The sequence below is a fragment of the Mauremys reevesii genome, linkage group 2 (assembly GCF_016161935.1).
Source record: "Mauremys reevesii isolate NIE-2019 linkage group 2, ASM1616193v1, whole genome shotgun sequence".
Classification (NCBI taxonomy): domain Eukaryota; kingdom Metazoa; phylum Chordata; order Testudines; family Geoemydidae; genus Mauremys; species Mauremys reevesii.
The window spans coordinates 22,021,830-22,043,634 of record NC_052624.1 but is presented as its reverse complement, the minus strand read 5'-3'; the positions used below and the strand labels follow the sequence as shown (position 1 = coordinate 22,043,634).

The 21,805-nt window shown below is 40.1% G+C and overlaps 1 protein-coding gene across 1 annotated transcript in view; it reads left to right on the top strand.

The window, feature by feature from the left end:
- The window catches only part of VIPR2 (vasoactive intestinal peptide receptor 2), a 91,059-nt gene that overhangs the window by 49,829 nt on the left and 19,425 nt on the right, over positions 1 to 21,805 (top strand). The window contains exons 5-7 of the mRNA XM_039521420.1: positions 11,967 to 12,064; positions 16,748 to 16,889; positions 20,009 to 20,159. Of these exons, the coding sequence (XP_039377354.1) occupies positions 11,967 to 12,064; positions 16,748 to 16,889; positions 20,009 to 20,159 (391 nt within the window). The remainder of the gene's footprint in view (positions 1 to 11,966; positions 12,065 to 16,747; positions 16,890 to 20,008; positions 20,160 to 21,805) is intronic.

Sequence of the window (21,805 nt, the reverse complement as noted above, 5' to 3'; positions counted from 1 at the left end):
CTGTCAAGCTTAGAGTATGTAGCCAAAGGCTAAATTGGGGTCCTGGCTGCTTCAACATGACTGGACAACTAATCCTTTGTTAGAAATTTCACTTCTGGGTTTTATTTATTCAGTTAGTTTCTAGATGGAAATATTTTCATTGCTTTCTGAAAACATATATGTTGTGTACAACCCAGAGCAAGCACGTTTTGGAAAGATTCAAACTAAGATTAATTTTGGTGTGTTTTTTTTTATTTGAGGTTGTAAATAAAATCCCCTCAGATACCACAAGGAATTTTTTTGAAAAAAATAAAATAAAAATCTAAACATAGTGGCAGGGGGTGGGTGGGTGATCAGGATGGTACAGAACGAGAGATATTTTTTCCCCTCTTTTCTTGCCTTCCTTGTTGAGTCTGGCTCACTCAGTCAGATGTTGGTTTGACCAGTTCTGCTTTCTTGATGGCATATTGTACGTAATTCTGTTTAACTGCCATCCTAAACCTGAAGGATTTTAAAATATTTAAAGTAATATTTACAGAAAACATTTCTGCTCCACTGACACCTGCCATGCTACTTGGTTTTCATACTGAGGAAATAATTTGGTATTTTTCATAAAATCTAGAGAAAACGCCCCCCAAATCTATAACTTATTATTATAGCAACTAAAATATGCTAGGCACTTCCCAGACAAACAAGGAGATGAATTCCTGTCTAAGGACCTGACCCTGAAAACACGTAGGCTATGTCTACACTTAAACCGCTACAGCTGCAGCACCTCAATGTAGACCAGGGATAGGCAACCTATAGCACCGGTGCCGAAGGCAGCACGCGAGCTTTATTTTCTGTCACATTCACACTGCCCGGGTCCTGGCCACTGGTCCAGGGGGCTCTGCATTTTAATTTAATTTTAAATAAAGCTTCTTAAACATTTTTAAACCCTTATTTACTTTACATACAACAGTAGTTTAGTTCTATATTATAGACTTATAGAAAGAGACCTTCTAAAAATGTTAACATGTATTACTGGCATGCAAAACCTTAAATTAGAGTGAATAAATGAAGACTCAGCACACCACTTCTGAAAGGTTGCTGACCACTGATGTAGACACTCACTGCAGCAACGGGAGGAGTTCTCTCATTGCTATAGTTAATCCACCAAACTGAGAGGCAGTAAGTAGGTCAATCTAGCAGAGTCTACACCAGGAGTTAGGTTGGTTTGACTAAATTGCTCGGGTTTAGATTTTTCACGCCCCTGAGTGACATAGCTGGGTTGACCTAACTTTTTAGTGTAGACCTGGCCTTAGGCACATGCTTAACTGGTCTCATCTGGTCATTGCATTGACTACTCACATGGGTAAAGTTAAGCACATATGTAACTGTTTAAAGGATCAAACCCAAAGACCAGATTATGCAAATGCTTATTATCAAGGATAGTACCATAAGAAGCCCATTGTCTTCAATGCTCGAGTGAGGACAAGTCTTCAGTGGCTCTGCTCAAATGAGTGTATGGTGTTCACAGAGACGCTCTAGGCCCACTGTGCAGATAAGGGATAGAGGATAGATGGCACCATAGAGAAGCAGTATGATTGTGCAGTGAAATTTAGTCTGTGTCCTGTACTTTTGCTATTTTTGTATCAAATTGTTTGTAAACATTTTCTAATGCTAATGTTGGTAACATTTCAGTGTGGGGACAGCTAGGAACAGAAGTTTAATATTTAAATTACTCAATCCTTCCTTACAAGATTAGTCTCTGTAAAAACAAAATTTTAGTTACAAAAAGTGTTCTTTTCATGATTTTTAAAGGATACATGAGTGCTAGCAGGTTTGTAATTTGAACACTGTAACAGGACACTTAGATCCTGTACTGTAGGAGTTAGATCCTATCGGGTCCATAAAATGGCCATTTATATTCAAGTCCCAGCCTGAGCATCCAGATGTAGGAATGACTTTTTTTTAGACATCTCTATTTGATAATTGGGCCCTATAATCTGTTCAGAAATTGATAATGAGCAACTCAGACAGTATCCAGCTCTGTATTCACAGTCCCCTCCACTTCCACAGATGGAAGATACCCAGTATCTGTTGAGTGTGGCCCTTAGGGGAGTAGAAGTGCCGATTTCATTGCATGCTCCCCTTTTCCTGCTGATGCTATGGAAGCTGTTTGTCAGATGCTTTGTACGAATTGGGTTCCTCTCGTCTGCATGTTGGGAACTGGCAGACCAGAACAGAGTGGAGGAGAGGATGTCCCTGGCAGGCATCATCAGCATTCTTCAGGGGAGTTCTGGTCCAACCACCATTTTCTTATGCAGATGATCTATCTCACTGCGGATCTGGAACATTAGCAGTTAGACTCTTCAAAAAACATACTCTGAATTGTTGCTAACTAGTTTCATTGTGTGCTCTGCTGACACTGTCTGTTTGTAAATCCATTTCAGCTTGTTTACTTCACTTTGAATGATCCTGAACTTTATTTTTAAATGCATGTCTAACTCCTTTCATTGTTTGTTTGGAACATCAGTGCTTTTTTGCTTTCATCTTTTAATCTGACACCATTGCAAACTGCCAGCCTCTGAAACTAGGTAATTGGGCAACACAAATGGCAGATCAGAATCTTGGACAGCTCACTGAAGATTCCTGATCCGTGTGCAGTGTACAAAATAGCAATTAAGATATTAGGCTGCATTAATGGGATGGAAATAATACAGAAAATATGTAATTCAGTGGTCTTGTTCTACCGCATTCAGTTTTGGTCAGCATCTCAGAAAAGGCAGAGAGCAGAACATAAAAAAGTAAAGAAGATGAGTAAGAGGAGATGTGGTTTATGGGATTGAATATAAAATACAGAATAGTTTAGGGAAGGATTGAGTGTTACAATATTTATTCTACCTTTTCCTATGGGGGAAAAAACAAAGGAGGGTACTCAAAAGTTAAACATTTGAAATGGAGACCATGATTTTTAATGTAATATAGAATTAACCTGCATCACTTGCTATATTGAAGAAAATAGCATAGTACATTTTAAACAAGGATTAGACATTTATTTAAATTAGGACTAACATTTGCAGTTACAGCAGCAGAATACAATTATGACCTTGAGATTTCAGGACTGGTCAGCTGCAGGTGAGTTAGGAAAACATGTCTTACCATATAATATTATGTAATTCCGTATATTAGGGGTTGGTTCACACTTTCCTCTGGCATTGGGAAAGAGGACACTGAACAAAGTGGACCACTGGCACAGTGCTCCCACGTAGTGTTTCTTAGGGAACTAAGGACTCTTACATGGCCTTTTGCCATATTGGGTGTTATTGATTCCTGTTAAGGTGTTTTATATTTTCTCTAATTCTGTCAAGATTTGGGGAGCAAGCTAGACCTGACTGGTGCAGTTCTTGCCTGTTTGATTTAGCACTTTCTTCTGTGACTCTCAGGGTGGAAAATACATAAATTACTTTCTTCATTAGAAGAATGCAATAAATGTCTAAGGACTGATTCTCACTGTCTTGTACCTTGTGTAGTCAGTTCTTCCTGTGCAAAGTGGGTGCAAATGTTATCAGTTCAGAATTGCAGCATCATGCAAACACATTCACTTTGAACAGATGTAAATGACAACAAAAGGCTCTTAGGCCTAGTCTACACAGAAAGTTACACCAGTTTAACGGAAGTTGTGTATTTAAATTGACTTAAACTGGTATATGACCATGTTGAGAACATAAGAACTGCCATAGTGAATTAGCCCAATGTTCCATCTAGACCATTATCCTGTCTCCAACTGCCACTAGTTTCAGAGCTTTAGAAAGAGTGTACAGCACAGGGCAATTTTGGAGAGATCCACCCATCTTTGGCTCCTGACTTCTGGCAGTCAGAGGTTCAGGGTCACCATTGATAGACCTATCCTCCATGAACTTATCTAGTTCTTTTTTTTAACCCAGTTATACTTTTGGCCATCACAACATCCCATGGCAGTGAGTTCCACAGATAAATTGTGCATTGTATAAAAATATTTCCTCTTGTTTATATTAAACCTACTGCCTATTAATTTCATCAGGTGACCCCTAGGTTTTGTATTGTGGGAAAAGCTAAATAACATTTCTCTATTCACTTTTTCCACACCATTCATGATTTTACAGCCCTCCATCACATCCCCACTTAATTGTCTTTTTTCTAAGCTGAACAGTCCCAGTCTTTTTAGTCTGTCCTCATATAGAAGCCATTACATACCCTTGATCCAATGGTGGAACTGGTGTGGCCATGGGGGCCATACCCCCCACTTTTTAACATGGGCATAGTTTGGGGGATGGGGGCACAAAACACCTTTTTTGAACATTCTTAATTTGATTTAAACTTGTCTTACGTAAATCAGTTCCTTACTGACTTAAATGTACGTGCACTGTAAGGCCCCTTTATACTGCAGGAATGGTACAAAGGAGCTTTAAGGTAAATTCAGATGTGTAAGCTTTATCAATTGACATGCAAAAAAACTCCAAACCCAAACACAACTGAGCTGTAGTACAACTAAACCAACTTGAAAATAGTCCAAGCCACTGCCCCTTTGCATTTTTGTACATCAAACAGTGTTTTCTCTCCAACAGATCTTATTAACTTTATGCAATATGCATATGGAGTTGCATGTTAGCTTTAGTACAGTAAGCAGCCTAAGTATTAGTAGGATGAATGTTATTGTACTGAGAAATTACATAACGGAGATTGTCTTTTAGATGAGTAAGTATGAAACATTGTAGAATTATGTCACTAGAAATTAATAACCTAATTAATAACAGCAAAGAGTCCTGTGGCACCTTATAGACTAACAGATGTATTGGAGCATGAGCTTTCGTGGGTGAATACCCACTTCGTTGGACACATGCATCCAACGAAGTGGGTGTTCACCCACGAAAGCACATGCTCCAATACGTCTGTTAGTCTATAAGGTGCCGCAGGAGTCTTTGCTGCTTTTACAGATCCAGACTAACACGGCTACCCCTCTGATAATTAATAACACAATCACTAGTGATATCAGCTGGATGAGTTACAATAATTTGTCTAAGAAACCTTTGGACATTGTGTAATATTTATTAGTGCATATGGCCCTGCCATTGCAATTTACCAGCACATGTCTTGCAACACAGTTTATTTAGAATTTAAAAAGTCAGTTAAAGGGACGGGAGAAAAAACATTTGATATAGTGAATTGGCACAGCTCTAATTCCGCTTCAACTCCAGTATGCATAGAACCTAATCTTACACTGATTTTGAAACTCATGAACTAGAGGAAAAAATGTAAGTTACAGAACTAGCAAAAATGAAAGAGCTAGGAGGGAAGAAATGAAATCCTAGTATATGGAGCAGATCCTTAAAGCTGTAATGGAAATGGTAGGGTCTGTTTTGAACAGAAAGGATGAAGCTGGCACACAAAACCTGTAATCCCATTAACTTGTCAAACGACAGAGCCCTATTCACATTGTTGAAACTGCAGTTGTCATCCAAGCAATTTTAATATACTCATCTTGAATTTTTTATTTCCACAATAACATTGCAAAGACAACAGTCCTTTAGCAACTGAATCCGGTGAGATTTGGGCACCCAACTCTCTTAGACTCCTTTGAAAATCTCAATAAAAATGTCTTTTGCAGCAGTTTGAAGGAGAGCAGGCGTGTTTAATCATCAAACATCATCACTGGCATGAGAAAAGCTAAAAACAAAAAGCACAAATGCCAGTGTCTTTCTTTTAAATAATGAAGATGACTGGGGAGGAAAAAAATCTTGATAAGGATTAAAAATAAAGTAATGTAGTGCATGTAGGTCCCAGTCTAAAGCCCATTGAAGTCAATGGACAGACTCCAATGATTTCAATGGCTGTTAGATCAGGCTCTTATTTACAGCCCTGCACTCTATTCTAATTTACTAGGAGTAGGCGAAACATTAAATTCAACCTACAGAGTCTTGGCCTTGGAAGACTGAAAGAAAGTGCTCATCAGAAGATAATATCTATACAGAACTTTGGAAAATTCTTCTCTAGGAAATAACAAGTTAAAAATCCCACATATTTTAGAATAGTCTATAGCATTAAGTAATGCAAATAAATCTCGTAGTGTCTCTCATCGAAATGTAGTGTTGTAGAGTGCTAAGAAAAAGGAGAATAAGAGAAATCTTAAGTCCCATCAGTTCTTGACATGAAGTCATACAGATGGTGTCTGCTGTAACCAGGCTCTCTCATAGGAAGGCCAGACTGGTCTGCCAGTGAATTTCCCTATAATGACTTGTAGTCATTCTCTCTCATACAAGCCCCCAATGCACATATTCCGACTAATCATGGTTCATGAGCCTCTGAATTTCAGAAATCAGTTTCTACTTAGTTCTAAGTTTATAAAAGTACAACTGATGCTGTGCCTGGATGATGGGGGAAGGCAAAGAATGTAGAATCAGTGCAATTTATTCTGAAATGAGAATATGCAAACATGGAAAAAAGTTAGGGTAAGCAATGCAGACTAAACATGACATAAATTTGATATACTTGGCACCAACCATTTACATTATTCCTAAACAAATACCTCCCTGTCAAGACCAAAACTAAAAAGAATGTATAATCTCTCTTGATCGGGTGGGGCATCTCAAAGGGTCACTAACATTTTAGGAAATACAAGAATTTCATGATAACTCAAGTGGTGGTCATGAAGGGCACCAAATGAGCCTGATTCTCTTTCATCAACCAGGAAGGGCAGTGGTCAGATTCACAAATGGGGAAAGTGAGGCACAGAAGTGAAGTGACATGCCCATAGTCACTTATCAGGCTAGTGACAGAGTGGGGAATGGAACCTTAAACATTCGTTTGATATCTAAATGGCCAATAATGCAGTCACATGAGCACAAGACCACGTATTGAGTGAATGTAGTTCTTACCGATCTAAGGCTTTTGAGTGTACAAAAGTCTCATTTAATCTTGTTCAGAGACTTTCAGTAGCCCAGTATACTAAACAGAAAAACTTTAAAATGTTACCAAATACAGAGTTTAAAAGGTGCAGTGGTTTGTTTGGTTTTTGTGCTAGCAATAAGAATGAGTTTAGCTGCTTGCTGAAGAAGGTGTATGGATCACTACTTTAATAGTTAGTGAGGATATTCATTAATTTATTAATTGTATTATTTCTAGCATACAAGAGAAGATATTTTAGTAACAGAGAAACTTTTGGTAAAGGACCACTATAATGACTGTAACATCCTGGTTTCCTTTTCTTTACTTTCTGGTACCATCTTTTTCCATTCTCACTTGTACTTTCAATATAACGCAATTTACTTCCCTGGTATTCCCAACCTTGGAGCTTTCATTTTCTTGTGCCAAGAATGTAACATGCACACATCCTCTTTGAATTGCATAATACACATGACAGGATCATTTAGCCCTTAATATTATTTCTATTTTAATAACCATCTATATGGATGGTAGTAACAGAGGTAAGGATTTAAAAAAATATATGCAATATAAGATATAGCTTTGAATTTATTAACTTTTACGTCCCTTTTTAATTTGTGTGAATTTGTTTCCAAGAAAATGGAGGACTAATAACACTTGCTTGAGCCAGTGACCTCCTCTGTATAAAATAATTTACAGAACAGTGCAATCCTGAGATCCCATGATCTTAATAAACCAAGACATAAAGATGTGCTACAGCATATTATGACTATATCACAACAGAGTTCACAGCTTCTTACTTTTTAACAGAGAAACATTATATTTCCAGTAAGAGCAGAGTAATAGGTCTGCTTTGTTAAAAGACCAGAGATAATCTGCATAGTTTTCTGGTCTATAGGAAGTTTATACTCAACTGACAGTTCACTGAAGTCACTATTTCTTAAAGGTGTGCTATTAATATATCTTAAATGAATGTTATCTAGAATACAGCACATGACAATAATTCTAGGTGTACATGTAATAAAACCCGACTTAGTCACTGAAAACATTAAGAAAATACACACTTATTACAACAATTGAAACCCATCCATTAGCAGTAAATACTGGAACCAATCTGGTGAATTAAAAAGACAGGATTTTATGATTGCTCACTGATAAATTAATGCTGTATTCAGCAAAGAGTCCTGTAGCGCCTTATAGACTAACAGATGTACTGGAGCATAAGCTTTCGTGGGTGAATACATCCGACGAAGTGGGTATTCACCCACGAAAGCTCATGCTCCAATACATCTGTTAGTCTATAAGATGCCACAGGACTCTTTTCTGCTTTTACAGATCCAGACTAACACGGGTACCCCTCTGATACTTGCTATATTCAGTTTCATCTTGAAGCCAACCACTTGAGTAATAAGTTCTCAGAGATGACAAACATGTTTCTTTTAAGAATAACTACTTTTCATTTGTTTGAAAGAAAATGTCCAAATTCAAGATCTAATCCTTGCTGAAACTGCTGGATCGCTCTTAAAAATATGGGCTAGGTAGTCACCATAACAACAGGAATACATTTCATAAAATTGCTAGTGTTTTTAGTGCAGGCTAAATATTATTGTAGGAATTTAAATATTTTTATAGCATGGGCCTGATTGCGCTGGTTGCACAGTACTCTGAATCGGAAGGAAAGGTGCCTTAGAACCTCCTGCTGGCTATTACTTATAGAGCACCATCTGTGCGCAGGGTGTTTTACAAGAAGTGTAGAACACAAGGTTCTTGGCCTGAGCCGCTTACAGTTGAACTCAATGGAACAGGAAACACCGAACAAACTTCCCCTGTAAGGCCTGATAACATTGTCTGTGATAAGATCCGCATGGGAGGGTTTGTGAAAGAAGTGGATTTCAAAAAGGAGGAGAGAGGTCTCCAAGCAGGATTCTCAAACTAGAGAGGGATACACCTATTTGTCAACTGGGCCCAATCCTGTAGGCATGCTCTGAGCATGTCTAAGATCTGATACCTGTGAGATCCCACACTGAATGACAGGATACAGGCTGCCAATAGGGGTGTAGGGGAGAGCAGTACTGCACCCACATCAAAGACAGCCAGGGGCACAGGGAAACATAGGGCAACAGTGATGGTTTCAGCTCCTAGAGCATGGGCTAGCTGAGCAGCTGATCTGGCTTAGGCTTATCTAGCCTAACTCGAGGAAGAGTTTTGCAGCAGAGGATCCTGAGGATCCTGAGTGGAGGGAGGTGCCCATCTCTGCCCAGTCGACCAGGTGTACTAGCTCAGCTCTCTTAGGTTGGCATTTCATTCTTGGCTAGTTTAGTTAGCTCCCTGCTGAGCTTCCCCTTCGTTTAGGCACATGAGTCTCCCTAGGAGCCTGGGCACCTAGCTTGGGGCTAGGGGTTCCACTAGGAGACTGGCCATCGGGGATTAGGTGCTGCAAAGCTAAGTGGAGCAACACCTACATACCTTTGAAGATCTGGGCTCCTGTGCCCACAGAATCCCATTGAGAAGTGTAAGGGTGTTATGCAAAAGGGTGTCTATTTGTAGGACGGGGGCCCTATGAAGTACAATAAAAGGAATAATCTATTTTATACCATTGAAAGTCCAGGATTTCAATTTAAAATGAAAGTTTATCATCAGTTCTTGGTCCTTTAATTGGGGAAGCTTCCTAAGATCATTCCTATTCCACTGGGACCTTTACTAATTTCCATAGCCATGTTTTTTCTGGTGCCTCGGGGGGAGGGGGAGGGGTTGGGACCCCTCTGCATCTCCACCGGTTCCCGATTCAAGTTTTCTATAATGTGCTTCCCGTGTTCGTAACACATGAGGGGTTCTCTACACCAAACAAACAAGCAAAACTACTTTGTGAGAGAGGATGATCAGAGTAAAGGAAGAGAACAGCTCAGGGGGCCTCTCTCTTAGGCAGGCTTTCTGGGGCAGCCCTTTGGGACTTGGTTATCAGCTGGCCTACTGTCTTTAATTAGGCTCTACTTGCACCCCCTTCTCTTGGGGCATCCTTACAGCTAGTTCATGATGTTTCAGTGGCAGTAAGGCCTGTGAGCGTCTCTTTCTTGGCAGATCACTCTCTGAGGTGTAGCAGTCTGCTTCCTGTTCACCACAACCCAACCCACCCTTGGCGGGTTTTATCTCTTTAAGATTCCCTCCCCTCCTCTTTCCAGTTAAAGCAAACCTAACAGGTGCACCTCGTTGGCGCTGAAGGAGCTCAGAAAAGCTTACTAGTCTCCTCTCCCACAAAGTGAGAGTGTACCCCTTCACACTCTCCAATGTTTTACTGCTACTTTAAAAACAAACTAACAATACTAAAATGTCAGAAGTTCTACAAAAGTGTCAAGACAGTCCACTTCTATGCACTGTCTAGTACAAAAATAAAAGTAGGCATCTATTTCCCTTGTAGTATCTATTGTACCATTTGGAAATTAGGAGAATGGTGGTGTTTGATTAGTTGTTGAAGTAGTGTGTTGGAATTGGGCCATGCTCTTTAGATAACTAGCGAATGTTCCCTCATACAGCTGCTAACAGGGACTGGTGCCATTTGCTTGGAATGTCCTTAAGATCTATTTGCTAAATGTAGGTAATTTGTTTCCCTCAGTTTTTAACTTCAAGAATATCTATTATACCACATTTGCAAGATACTTCATTTCATTTAACATTTAATTTAGATTTGCCCAAATGCATGCTGTGCTTGCAAAATGATTTAAACATTGTTCTGCTAATTTTGACATAAACCAGGATCACTAAAATTACCTCCTTTTAATGCTGTTCTTCTGGAAAAATTACAGCTTCCTAATGTTATTCTTTCATCACTGTGTTCTAGCAATATTAAAATGGTGTAAAACAACACATTTTTCTACCAGATGAGTTTTTGCAAGATTGTTTAACTCTGTATAATTTTCAACAAGTGCTGAATCCAAATGAAGAATCTTGTACAAATGGAAGTTTAGACACATACAAAATGTTGTAAGCGGCGTAGTTTTACTTTTTGAAATATGAGGTCAGAATCTCAGCTGGCATAGGTGAATTGAAATAAATGGAGCTAGGCTGACTTACAGTAGCAAAGAGTCTAGCCTATTATCTTAAATATGATATATTTTTGAATGGCTAGGTGAATTTGTGCCCCTTAGTAACACAGGCCCCAGAATATGTATGCCCATAAACGCATGTGCCTAACTTTGAAAATTGGTTCCATAAGATACAACATCCTGCACTGATGTTAAAAAACAACCAGTTAATTCCATCAGATAACAAGAAATGGTTTATTAATTTGTTTCTCATAAATCACATCTGCAGTATTAATACCTTATAGTACTTCAGTGGAAAATAATTTGAGACAAATACAATTTCATTGTAGGCATCAAAAGAAGTAGCAGATTAATTCTGACATTTTGGCATTACTCTTATGCATTTTTTATTTCTGATAGCATTGCATGTATTAATATTTAGGTGGTAAATTAAGGGACAATGATGGTGGTCAGTGGTGCATCCCCTTTGCGCTGCTTTTGATTTGTAGAAGTGGCTTTTAGGCTTTTAAGGAGGAATTTGAAAAGAGAGAGGAAGAGCTGTTCGGGCCCCAGTTTACCAAAGCATTTAAATATGTGCACTTGGAGTCAGTGGGACTTAAGCGCTTTCTTATGTCTGTTGCTGAACAAGGCTGGGCTACTGAATCAGGGCTTTGGAGCAGAAGTTGTGGAAGACTGTTCCAAGTCTAACCCATGCTTAGAAAATGTGGCTCTCACTTTTTCTTGTGGCTGAACCACATTGAGGCTTACGAGCCTATTAATGGAGCAGGGTTATTTGGTTGAGGCAGTTGATGTTTGAAGATCAAGAAGTCCCACATTTGATTTCCCCATCAGAGACGACTTCTTTAGGGGTGTTGTATTACATAAGTGTAAGGGAATAAGCATGTTTAACATTTGCACAGGAATTCTATAGCTGGTAGCCAGACTAAAAATTGTTAGAAAATTATGCAGTTTTTATTCTTTTAACTATTTAAGGCAATGCCACGTTATTACACATTTGATTGCACATATCACCAATGGTTTATGAATATATATTTTTCTTCATAGGTTAATTTCTACGTACTAGTGAGGGCAATCTACACCCTTGGACATAGTGCATCTCTGATTGCTCTAACGACAGGAAGTATAATTCTTTGCCTTTTCAGGTAAGTATCTCACATAAACAAAAATAAGCAAGAAAATAGGAAGATTTTTAAATTTTTAAATCCTTGTCTGTTTTATGATTATTCAGATGTTTATAAAATTGATGATTTTTAAACTTTGAAGAATTGAATAACAAATAATAGTTGCATTGGTAACTTGAATTTATGTTCGCACCATTCATATCAGATGATTCCAAAGAACTTTAGACATTCATACATAGTACAACCTACATGCACAAGATTAGATGAGATCTAAACCATGTAAGGCTTTATTGATCAAAATCAACACCTTGAATTGTACCTGAAAATAAATAGAAAGCCAGTCAGCACCAACCAAGTGGGCAGCCATGTTCTGGTGAAGCTTCTGGATGGTCTCCAAGTATGTTCTAATATAGAGTGTCTTCCATAATCATTCCTGAAAGTCACAAAGGTGGTGAGATATTGAAGAGAAATACCATAGTAACAATGCTTTCATTAAATGGAGATGGAAAAACGCTCTTCTGGCCATTGACACCACTAGAGATTCTGGGAGTAACCCGCAGTTCAGATTGGTTCACAGAATAAAGAAGGGCAGGAATATATTATGGGGATAGATACCTTCAAATGCCTGCCTAAGAGTTTCACCTCCTCCTGCCTACTAGCATCACCTTTATCTTCTTCACACTAAGCTTCAATCAACTTTCTTTCATCCATGCCCCAATCTCCACCAGGTACTGAAACCTAAGAAAAGGCATCATCCAGCTTCAGCAAAAAAGAGACGTTGAGCTGCATGTTATCTGCAGCATGGTGGTGCCATAGCCCCAACCCTGTCACAATCTACCACAAGGACAACATCTTTTGGGGTCTTTCTGCAAAGAACAAACAGAGCAATTTCAGGAGTAATCTCCTCTATCCTAGTTAAGGTCTGCAAGCAAATCAACACCACCTTGTGATCAGCACTGTCAATGCATGTGAAGGACTCTAGCATAGACTCCTGACTTATGTCCATCGCTAGAAGGTAGAAAATAAGGAATCCAGAGGACATCAGTGCAAGCCTTATCACAGACTCCTCAAAACTGTCACCCAAAAAAGGCAGGTCAAAGAGAGGGTGATAGTTTCCCATGCAGGGAACAAATAACTGCTTATTTGAGGAAAGCTAGCCCCCTGGGAGACAGTGTCCATCACCAGCAATGGAAATGAGCACAAACCTCTATGTGTGTGCATGCGGGCACTCTTCATTCACACAGTATCGACAAAATGGGGCATTGTATACATTGGGATCGTTCTTTGGGAAGTGGGGATATTTTTAGAATTTCAATCCCCCTCCCTTCTACCTAATTAATGCATCCTCAATGATAAATCACACTTGGGAATATTGGTTTGAGAATCTGTAAATGACCCAAATGCCTTTAAAAACCTATATCTTGTGGGGGGGTGATCCAAGGATAGGTAGTGAATGGCTCCATTTCCCATTCTCCAGGATCAGAATAGCTGAAAACACCTTTGTTAGCTATTTATATTTATATTGAAGAGGCAGTTGTTGTCTGGAAGGATCCCAAGGTGCTTTACAGAAAGTACCAATGTACTGTATATAAGGATCCACGGAAATACATCCATCTTTGGGGTGGAGCCATCCAGCCTATACAATAGTATTTAAGAGGAGGAGTAAAGAATAACTTCTTCAAATGAAATTCCTGGGAGGAATTTCAGGCAATTTCACTAGTGAGTTAAAAATTAAAAGTTACTAAAGCAACCAAAAAAACCCAAAATTCTAACTTCATCCAATAGGATTAAAATTTGAATTTTTGATGTTAGTAATACATAGGATTTTTTTTAAACTGTGCATTGATGCACACAACTGTATCAGTGGAATTGGATGTGCTCTCCTCAAAATCTACAGCATTTATCCATGAACATGTACATCATTATTTTATGAAACAAAGTTCTGGGGTGGAAGGAGTTCAATTTAACTGTGGATGCTTTATGTACATATGACAAATATATAAAACCTCTCATTTAGCTGGCTCTGTTTGCTTTCCCTTTCTAGTCTAGCACATATTGAGGAATTATGAATAGCAGAACTGACACAACTTCAGTGCTTTCTGATCTTTATTTAATGTACTGGCCCCTATTTATGACTAGTCCTGCTAAAATTAGGGCAATTAGATAAGAAAAGGAAATTTTGTTTCACACAGTTGCAAGGTTCTCTTGTACACTCTTTATTAAAATTGAAACTTCTTTCATGTACTTGCAGAGTTGGGAATAAATTTGACCCTTGTTTTCAGTCAGTGCAGAGACCTAATCTGGATTCTGACAACTTTTTTCCCACCAAAGGGCAGATTCTGAAGTATTTTATAGGGAAGGAATTATGACCCTGGCATATCTCTTTGATAGATTTTTTTAATCCTAAATTGCCAGCCAGAGACACTGAGCTTCCTAAACCCTCTTGCTATTCAAAATTGTTCCCGTTTTTCAATTGTCAAGACTTTTTCATCCCAGGTGACACTTTGTATGAACATTATGATTAGAATTGGTTGAACATTTTCTGACAGTGTTTTTCATCAGAAAATGCTGATTTGTCAAAATAAAAATGCTCCACAGGAATGTTTCAATTTTGATGAGAAAAAAAATCAAATGACCTTATTGGAACAAAACATTTCAACTTTTCATTTCAAAACTACTTTTCATTTTGAAATAATAATAATACCTCATTCTGATGCAGCACTTTTCAGCAATTGATTTCAAAGCACTTTACAATTGAGATTAATATCATTGCCCCATTTTACAGATGTGGAAACTGAGGCATGGGGAGGAGAAATGACACAAGGTCGCCCAGCAGGCCAGTGTCAGAGGTGGGAATAGAATCTACATCCCCCAGTCCAATGCTCTTTCCATTATGCCACACTGCCTCTTACACAATTTTTAAACAGTCAAAATCAAAATTAAACATTTCAACTGACCCAAAACAAAATGTTTATAAACATTTCATTTTGTGGGAATATCAACATTTGCTATTTCTGCTATGTATAAAACTTTTTGTATATCTGACTTTGCTGCTATTTGCATATAAGCAGATTTCTACACATGCAGAAATCTAGCAACTATCACTATAGTAAGGGCCCTGAGCCCCTATCATTTTCACTGAACTGCAGGAGTATAGCATCTCTCAGGAGCACCTAGCTCCTGGCAGGATTAGACTTTTATTCTTTCAAATCCAGCATGAGAGAGAAACATGTTGTTCCTATTAATTATCCAAGGAAAATAAATAGATGTCCATTCTTCCCTGGAATGTGACCTTGGGTTTCATAGGGATGTATTAAGCTATGTACCGTAATAGTGATGGACCCTCAGCTGCTTTTGAATGGCTCAGGCCCTGCATCAGCAAAGCTCTTAAGCAGATGTACAGGAGTCAATGGAAGTTGAGCAAGTGTTTAAAGTTAATCATGGAATTATGTCCTTTGCTAAATAGACCAACTTCATTTTGCATCTCTGCCACACTAGAAGGTTATGACTTCTTCTCTCAGATGCAGAGCTGACCACAATTGACCATGCTTTTGTCACCTCCCAAATGGGTTATTTGATGCTCTTTGCATAAGTCTATGCCGGAAGACCACTCAGAAGCTTCAGGCAGCACAGAATGCAGTAACCTGCCATAAAATTCTATTCTGTCTGCATTCCTTCAATAATAACAACAATATTCTCTGATCTGTACTAGTTTCTAGCTGCAGTTCCAGGTGTTGCTTTTTACTTGAGCATTGGCCTGCTAAACCCAGGGTTGTGAGTTCAATACTTGAGCGTGCCATTTAGGAAACTGGGGTAAAAATCTGTCTGGAGATTGGTCCTGCTTTGAGCAGTGGGTTGGACTAGATGACCTCCTGAGGTCTCTTCCAACCCTGATATTCTATGATACTGTATCTTTATGATACTGATAAAATCCTGAGTGGTTTGGTTCCTGTCTGCCTTATAGATTCCCTCTCTCCTCTACTGTTTAGTGAGATCAGCTAGGATAAACGCTGCATTAAAAGACAAGGTGCTGGAGGAAGGGTGTTTCTTGCCTCTGGAACCTACTTCCCACTAGAGTTTGTTGATTTTTCTGGCACACTGAAAACCTCATCTGTTTCCCAAGCTTTCACAGAGCAAGTGGATTAAAGAGTAGAGGTTTAAGTTCTGATGGACTGGAAGGAAGTGCAGTCCAATTTGTATTTTTGTAGATACACTATTTCTAAATTGTTCATACATGCACCTGCATCTCATGATGTGCACACTTTATGAATCAAAATACTGGAATTAAAGACAGAAAAACCCAACAAGAATACATTAGGAAGAGGTATTTCAGAAACTTAGCCAGAAGAACTAGGCTTTTAACTGGTAATCTAGAAGACAAAGGCTAGAGCACACCAAAAATAGAAAATGAAAAATCACCCTTATTATATACTCTTCATGGTAATATGTGGAGAAAATGGCAGCAGGGCCTTTTAATATGTGACACTGAAAAGGTGTCAAAGTTGCCTTAATTGTATTCACTGGTCAGAATTTTTTTTTAAACCTTGAAAGGGTCATACCTAGGGGTCACACACAAAGAAAAGGCAGGTGCTCACTACAGGTTCATTTCACTAAGAAACAGTTGAAAACTAATCAAAAGACTGTATGACACCCTTTCCATCCCGGAAACTAAAATTATTTTTTTTAATCTCTTCTTTAATGTAGAAAACTTCACTGCACACGGAACTACATCCATCTGAACTTGTTCCTCTCTTTCATTCTAAGAGCAATCTCTGTTTTAGTCAAGGATGATATTCTTTATTCCAATTCCAACACAGGTCACTGTTCAGAGGATCAGTCGTCATGGGTAATGAAGCTCTTTTTGCTTTTTAAACCTCTCCACCTCTGCATCCCTTGTGAATTTTTGGGAATACTAAGTTGTCAGTTGAGGGAGCTGTGAGAGAACTAGTGGCAGGTAGAATTGGGATGCAACTGCAGGAGGAGAAAGGGAGTGGAAGAGTTGGGAGTTGACCTAATGCAGCTTTGCATATTCAGGCAGGTAGCAGAAGAATTTCAGCTATCAAAAAACAGAATCAGCCATGGCCCGGGATAAATATGACAGCGAGGAGGTGGGATAAGTCAGGGTAGAGGTTAGAAGTGGAAGATACATCAGCTGGGAAATGGGGAAGGTTAAATGTTCTGAGAACATCGGAGTTGGAGGAGGGGCATTAAGGGAGGGAGAGCAATGAGAGACTGAGTGGGTATTTGGAGGAGAGAAAGAGGGCTCTAGCAACTGAGCCACACCCCCAGTAGCTGATGGAGGGCTGTCATCTGCATTCTTGGCAAACCATATGGCACAGTAGGGATAAGGCATTAACACAGTATGCGGGGTTGCAAAATCTCAGAGGTTGAGAAGGTTGAACAGTTAAATGGTACACCTCTACCCCGATATAACACAACCTGATATAACACAAATTCGCATATAACGCAGTAAAGCAGCGCACCGGGGATGGCTGCGCACTCCAGTGGATCAAAGCAAGTTCGATATAACGGGGTTTCACCTATAACGCGGTAAGATTTTTTGGCTCCCGAGGACAGCGTTATATTGAGGTAGAGGTGTATATCACATACCATTGTACAGAGCAGTGGCTTTCAAAGGTCGGGTCACGACCCAGTACTGGGTCGCGGAATGCAAGGCACTGGGTCGCCTTGCTCAGCACCCAGGGACCCTGGGGGCCGGCCAGTAAAAACAAGTAGTCCCTACCTGTTCTGACACCGTGCTGCACCCCGAAGCGGCCAGCAGCAGGTCCAGCTCATAGGCAGGGGGACCACGGAGCACGACCAATGGGAGCTGGATGGGGCGGTGCCTGCAAGCGAGAGCCGCGCAGAGCTGCTTGCATGCTTCTGCCTAGGAGCTGGACCTGCTGTTCGCTGCTTCTGGGGCGCAGCACAGTCCGCAGTGCCAGGACAGGCAGGAAGCCTGCCTCTGCACCCCGACTGTGCCGCTGACCGGAAGCCACCAGAGGTAAGTCCATGCCCCAACCCCACTTCCCAATCCCCTGCCCCAGCCCCGAGCCCTCCCAAACCCGGAGCCCATTCCTGCACCCCAACCCCTCATCTCCAGCCCCACCCCAGAGCTCGCACCCCAAGCCCAGAACCCTGACCCCCTCCCGTACCCAACCTCCTGCCCCAGCCCAGAGCCCCCTCCCACACACTGAACCCCTCATTCCTGGCCCTACCTCGCAGTCCTCACCCCCGCACTCCAACCCTCTGCCCCAGCTCCGTTGTGTCGTGGGCATCAACAATTTTCTTTAACTGGGTCCCCAGAAAAAAAAAGTTTGGAAGCCACCGGTATAGAGTATCCCCATCTCTTTGGTTTGGAGCAGAACTGCTGCAAAATAAATCTGCAGACACTGCTGAAGACCTCAGAGAATTTAATTTACAGTGCTTTTCCCCTGCCCATTGTGGCTAAATTTAGAGTATAGAAAAAAACTGAAGAAAAATGCAGTGCAATATTTTTGTATTGATAAAGGTACATTCTTCCATGATGCAAAGCTTTTCTAAGTGACTCTTAAGCTATATGTACATGATCTGTCAGCTGAAACACTCTCACTAAAGAAATACTAAATACTGGCACTGTAAAATCATTGTAAACAAGTCACTTGGATTGACGTCTCAGGGAGTCAAGAGTGCTCAAAACCTTGCAGGATTAGGCTCTTGGCCCTGATCATTCCTGTTTGCACCCAAGTTGTTTCTGTTTTTGTCCTGCAGTGACTCTTGGTTGCAGCTGGATATTCTTGCAGTTAGACTGGTCCAGATCAATGTGCTGTTCCCTAATTTCTGTTGTATTTTTGTTGAGATGATCTGATGTTGCTTGGAATAGCTGCTGCTTCTTACACTATTTGAACCCTGGTTTAGTTACGTAACGGCTTGGAGAGTTTGACTCTCACATCGTGTTTATGCATTCCACAGAGCTATTTGTGCTCTTGGCACAGCTCTTTTAAAATGAACCGTTTATAAAGAATTGGAAGAGGTTCTAAAACTGAATAACCTTTTTACACAATTTGGCTGGCTGGTGGCATCTTTTCATTGGCTGGGAGCTGCCTCAGCTACAGGCCTAACTTCAAGAGGGAGGACAAAAGAGGCCAAAGAGGAGTAAACGGACAGAAAGTGTATCATGACTTTGAGTCAAGATAAACTCTTCTGACCCGAATGCTATGCTGAGCATTAAGCATCAAACCACATTTTAATTTACATTTTAAAAAGTTACATTTTCCCCTGTGTGAAATCCTCTCTATGCTTCCTTTTACCATCAGATATCTCTTAGAACGGTATATTCTGAAAAACACCACACAGGCTATAAGTTACAGAGATCATAATAGAGTGATGCATTCTAGTTGTCTTTAACAAGTCGGGAACACTGGAGAATTTCACAGTGGGAGAGGGGGGGATTTTGATGGTACAGTCCAATTTTTATTTTCTAAATATCCTTACATCCTGGCCAGTGGGACTGCATTCAGTACCTAATTCTAGATTTTTCACTTGGACCTTTGAAAATTCACACAGCCAATTTTTTGTTATTTTTCTAACAAATTAAAACCTCTAGGAAACTTTTAGGAAAACTTATAAAGTTATATATGTTTATTGTCTTAATTGGTGGTCTTTCGTATCTGCCTTTTTAATGTTCATGTCTTAATGATTTCAAGGTTTCTGAGTAAATTGGCTGCAAGGAAGCTATAGAAATAAAGTTTTGGCTAACTACATTCCTTTGTATAAGCATTCTTTATACTTTAAATGCATCGCCTTATTTCTAGGGGCCATTGAAAAAGAAATTTTCTATATATTGTACATGAGCAATTGACATAAAAGAGAGATAAGGGAACATAATATGTAGAGAGCTTGGGTCTGTAGAAAAATGTTTGTAACAAAATATTACTGCATTTTCTTTGCAAGAAGTTTAATCTTTGTTTGTTTGTAACACTTCAGGTTGGCTGCAAGGCTAGTTTGGTATTTTTCCAATATTGTGTTATGGCAAACTTTTACTGGCTCTTAGTTGAAGGACTTTACCTCCACATCCTCCTTGTGGTAATATTCTCTCCTAACAGACATTTCACAGCCTATCTTCTGATTGGCTGGGGTAAGTACTTAAATATATATATATTTTATTCTTATTTTCAGCTATGGATGGGTCAGGCTCAGTGTTTCCCACTGAGATAACATTATCTCCTATTAGACAGCTACCGTCCCTGGGCCTGATTCCACAGGCTAAGACAGCCCCTTTATTCTGTTCCACAATGCAAATCTAGCCACCAAGAAATTGTTCTGGCATAAATGGATGTAGAGCTGGCACAAAGGCTCCATGCCACTCCCTCACAGGCCACTGCACAGTGACTATGTAGAGGGCATGGCCAGGAAAAAGTGGATATGTGCAGAACACTTCTGTTTTCTCAACTATTCCCACAGACCTGAATGCCCCCTGGAAACTATCGGCAACTGGGCACAAGTAAAGGCTGCCTTGAGGTTATCCTAATCAGTATCAGGGGCTGGTTGACCCCAGAATAAGAGAAGTGCAAAGCCACCATTCTCCTTCCCTCTCACATGCCCAGTTCCTGTGTCTGAATGGAGCTCGGATTCAGTGATGAATCAGGCCCCACATGTTCATTGTATTCTTTAAAAGTCAGGAGTGACTTTAATGCCTTCAGTGCGAATGCGAGGTTAGAAGCACTCACTTATGCCTCATTATACAGGAAGACACTATGGATGCTATCCTTCACATTGCTGCCAATTCACCTTAGACACTTGACAGAGAAATGGCTCTGTCTTTGCTGGGCATCTCTGGAACTGCAAAGAGTGCCAAACACTGTGATGATGTGATGTGCATGGGTACGATATAAGATGAGGCCACTAAATTCATTTTCACAGTTATGTAAAACGGGATTTGAATTCAACCCTCCGACAGTGAAAGTTGGACCCAGTAACTCTTTGTGCCAGCCAGTCCCTTATTCTGTATCTTTAATATACTTTCCAACATATTATAAATATTATTGTTTCATTTTTACACACTAATTCCTTTCATACCCAAGAGCCAAAGGGAGGTTTTATAGATATGAAGCCATTAGAAACTGATCATAAAAATATATTTGGGTGTAGCTGGGAAATGGGAGTGAACCAGTGTGTGTGAATGCCTTTTTGTAAAATGATTTGCATGTCAAATTTCACTCCTAATATTTATCTTCATTTAGACCAGGGATGCGTAACATTTGTATCCCCAAGGGTCACACTCAGGAGGCTGAGCAGTGCACACCCTTTGGGTATGGCTACACTTACGGTTTGCAGCGCTGGTAGTTTGCAGCGCTGGTCGTCCAGCTGTGTAGGAGCAGCGCTGGTGTGTGGCCACACTCACAGCTACCAGCGCTGGTGTGTGGCCACATTTGCAGCATTAGCAGCGCTGCTGGGAGTGATGCATTATGGGTAGCTATCCCAGCATTCAAGTGGCCACAACGTGCTTTTCAAAAGAGGGGGTGGAGTGGGGTCTAGTGTGACAGGGAGCGGGGGGAGAGAGAGAGTGGATTTTTGGAACCAACACTGTGTGTTTAGCTTCCTGACTTGAAAAATCAGAACATGTTTCCAACCCCTTAGTCTTAACTCTTAATTGCAAACAGCCTGCAGCCAACAGGACTCCCCGCTGTTTCATTCCCTCCCTGCCTGCAATCTCATTTGATTGTTTACAGCCAGGTACAGATGATCACAGCAAGCAGGAGCTCTGTTTGTTTTTTAGATAAG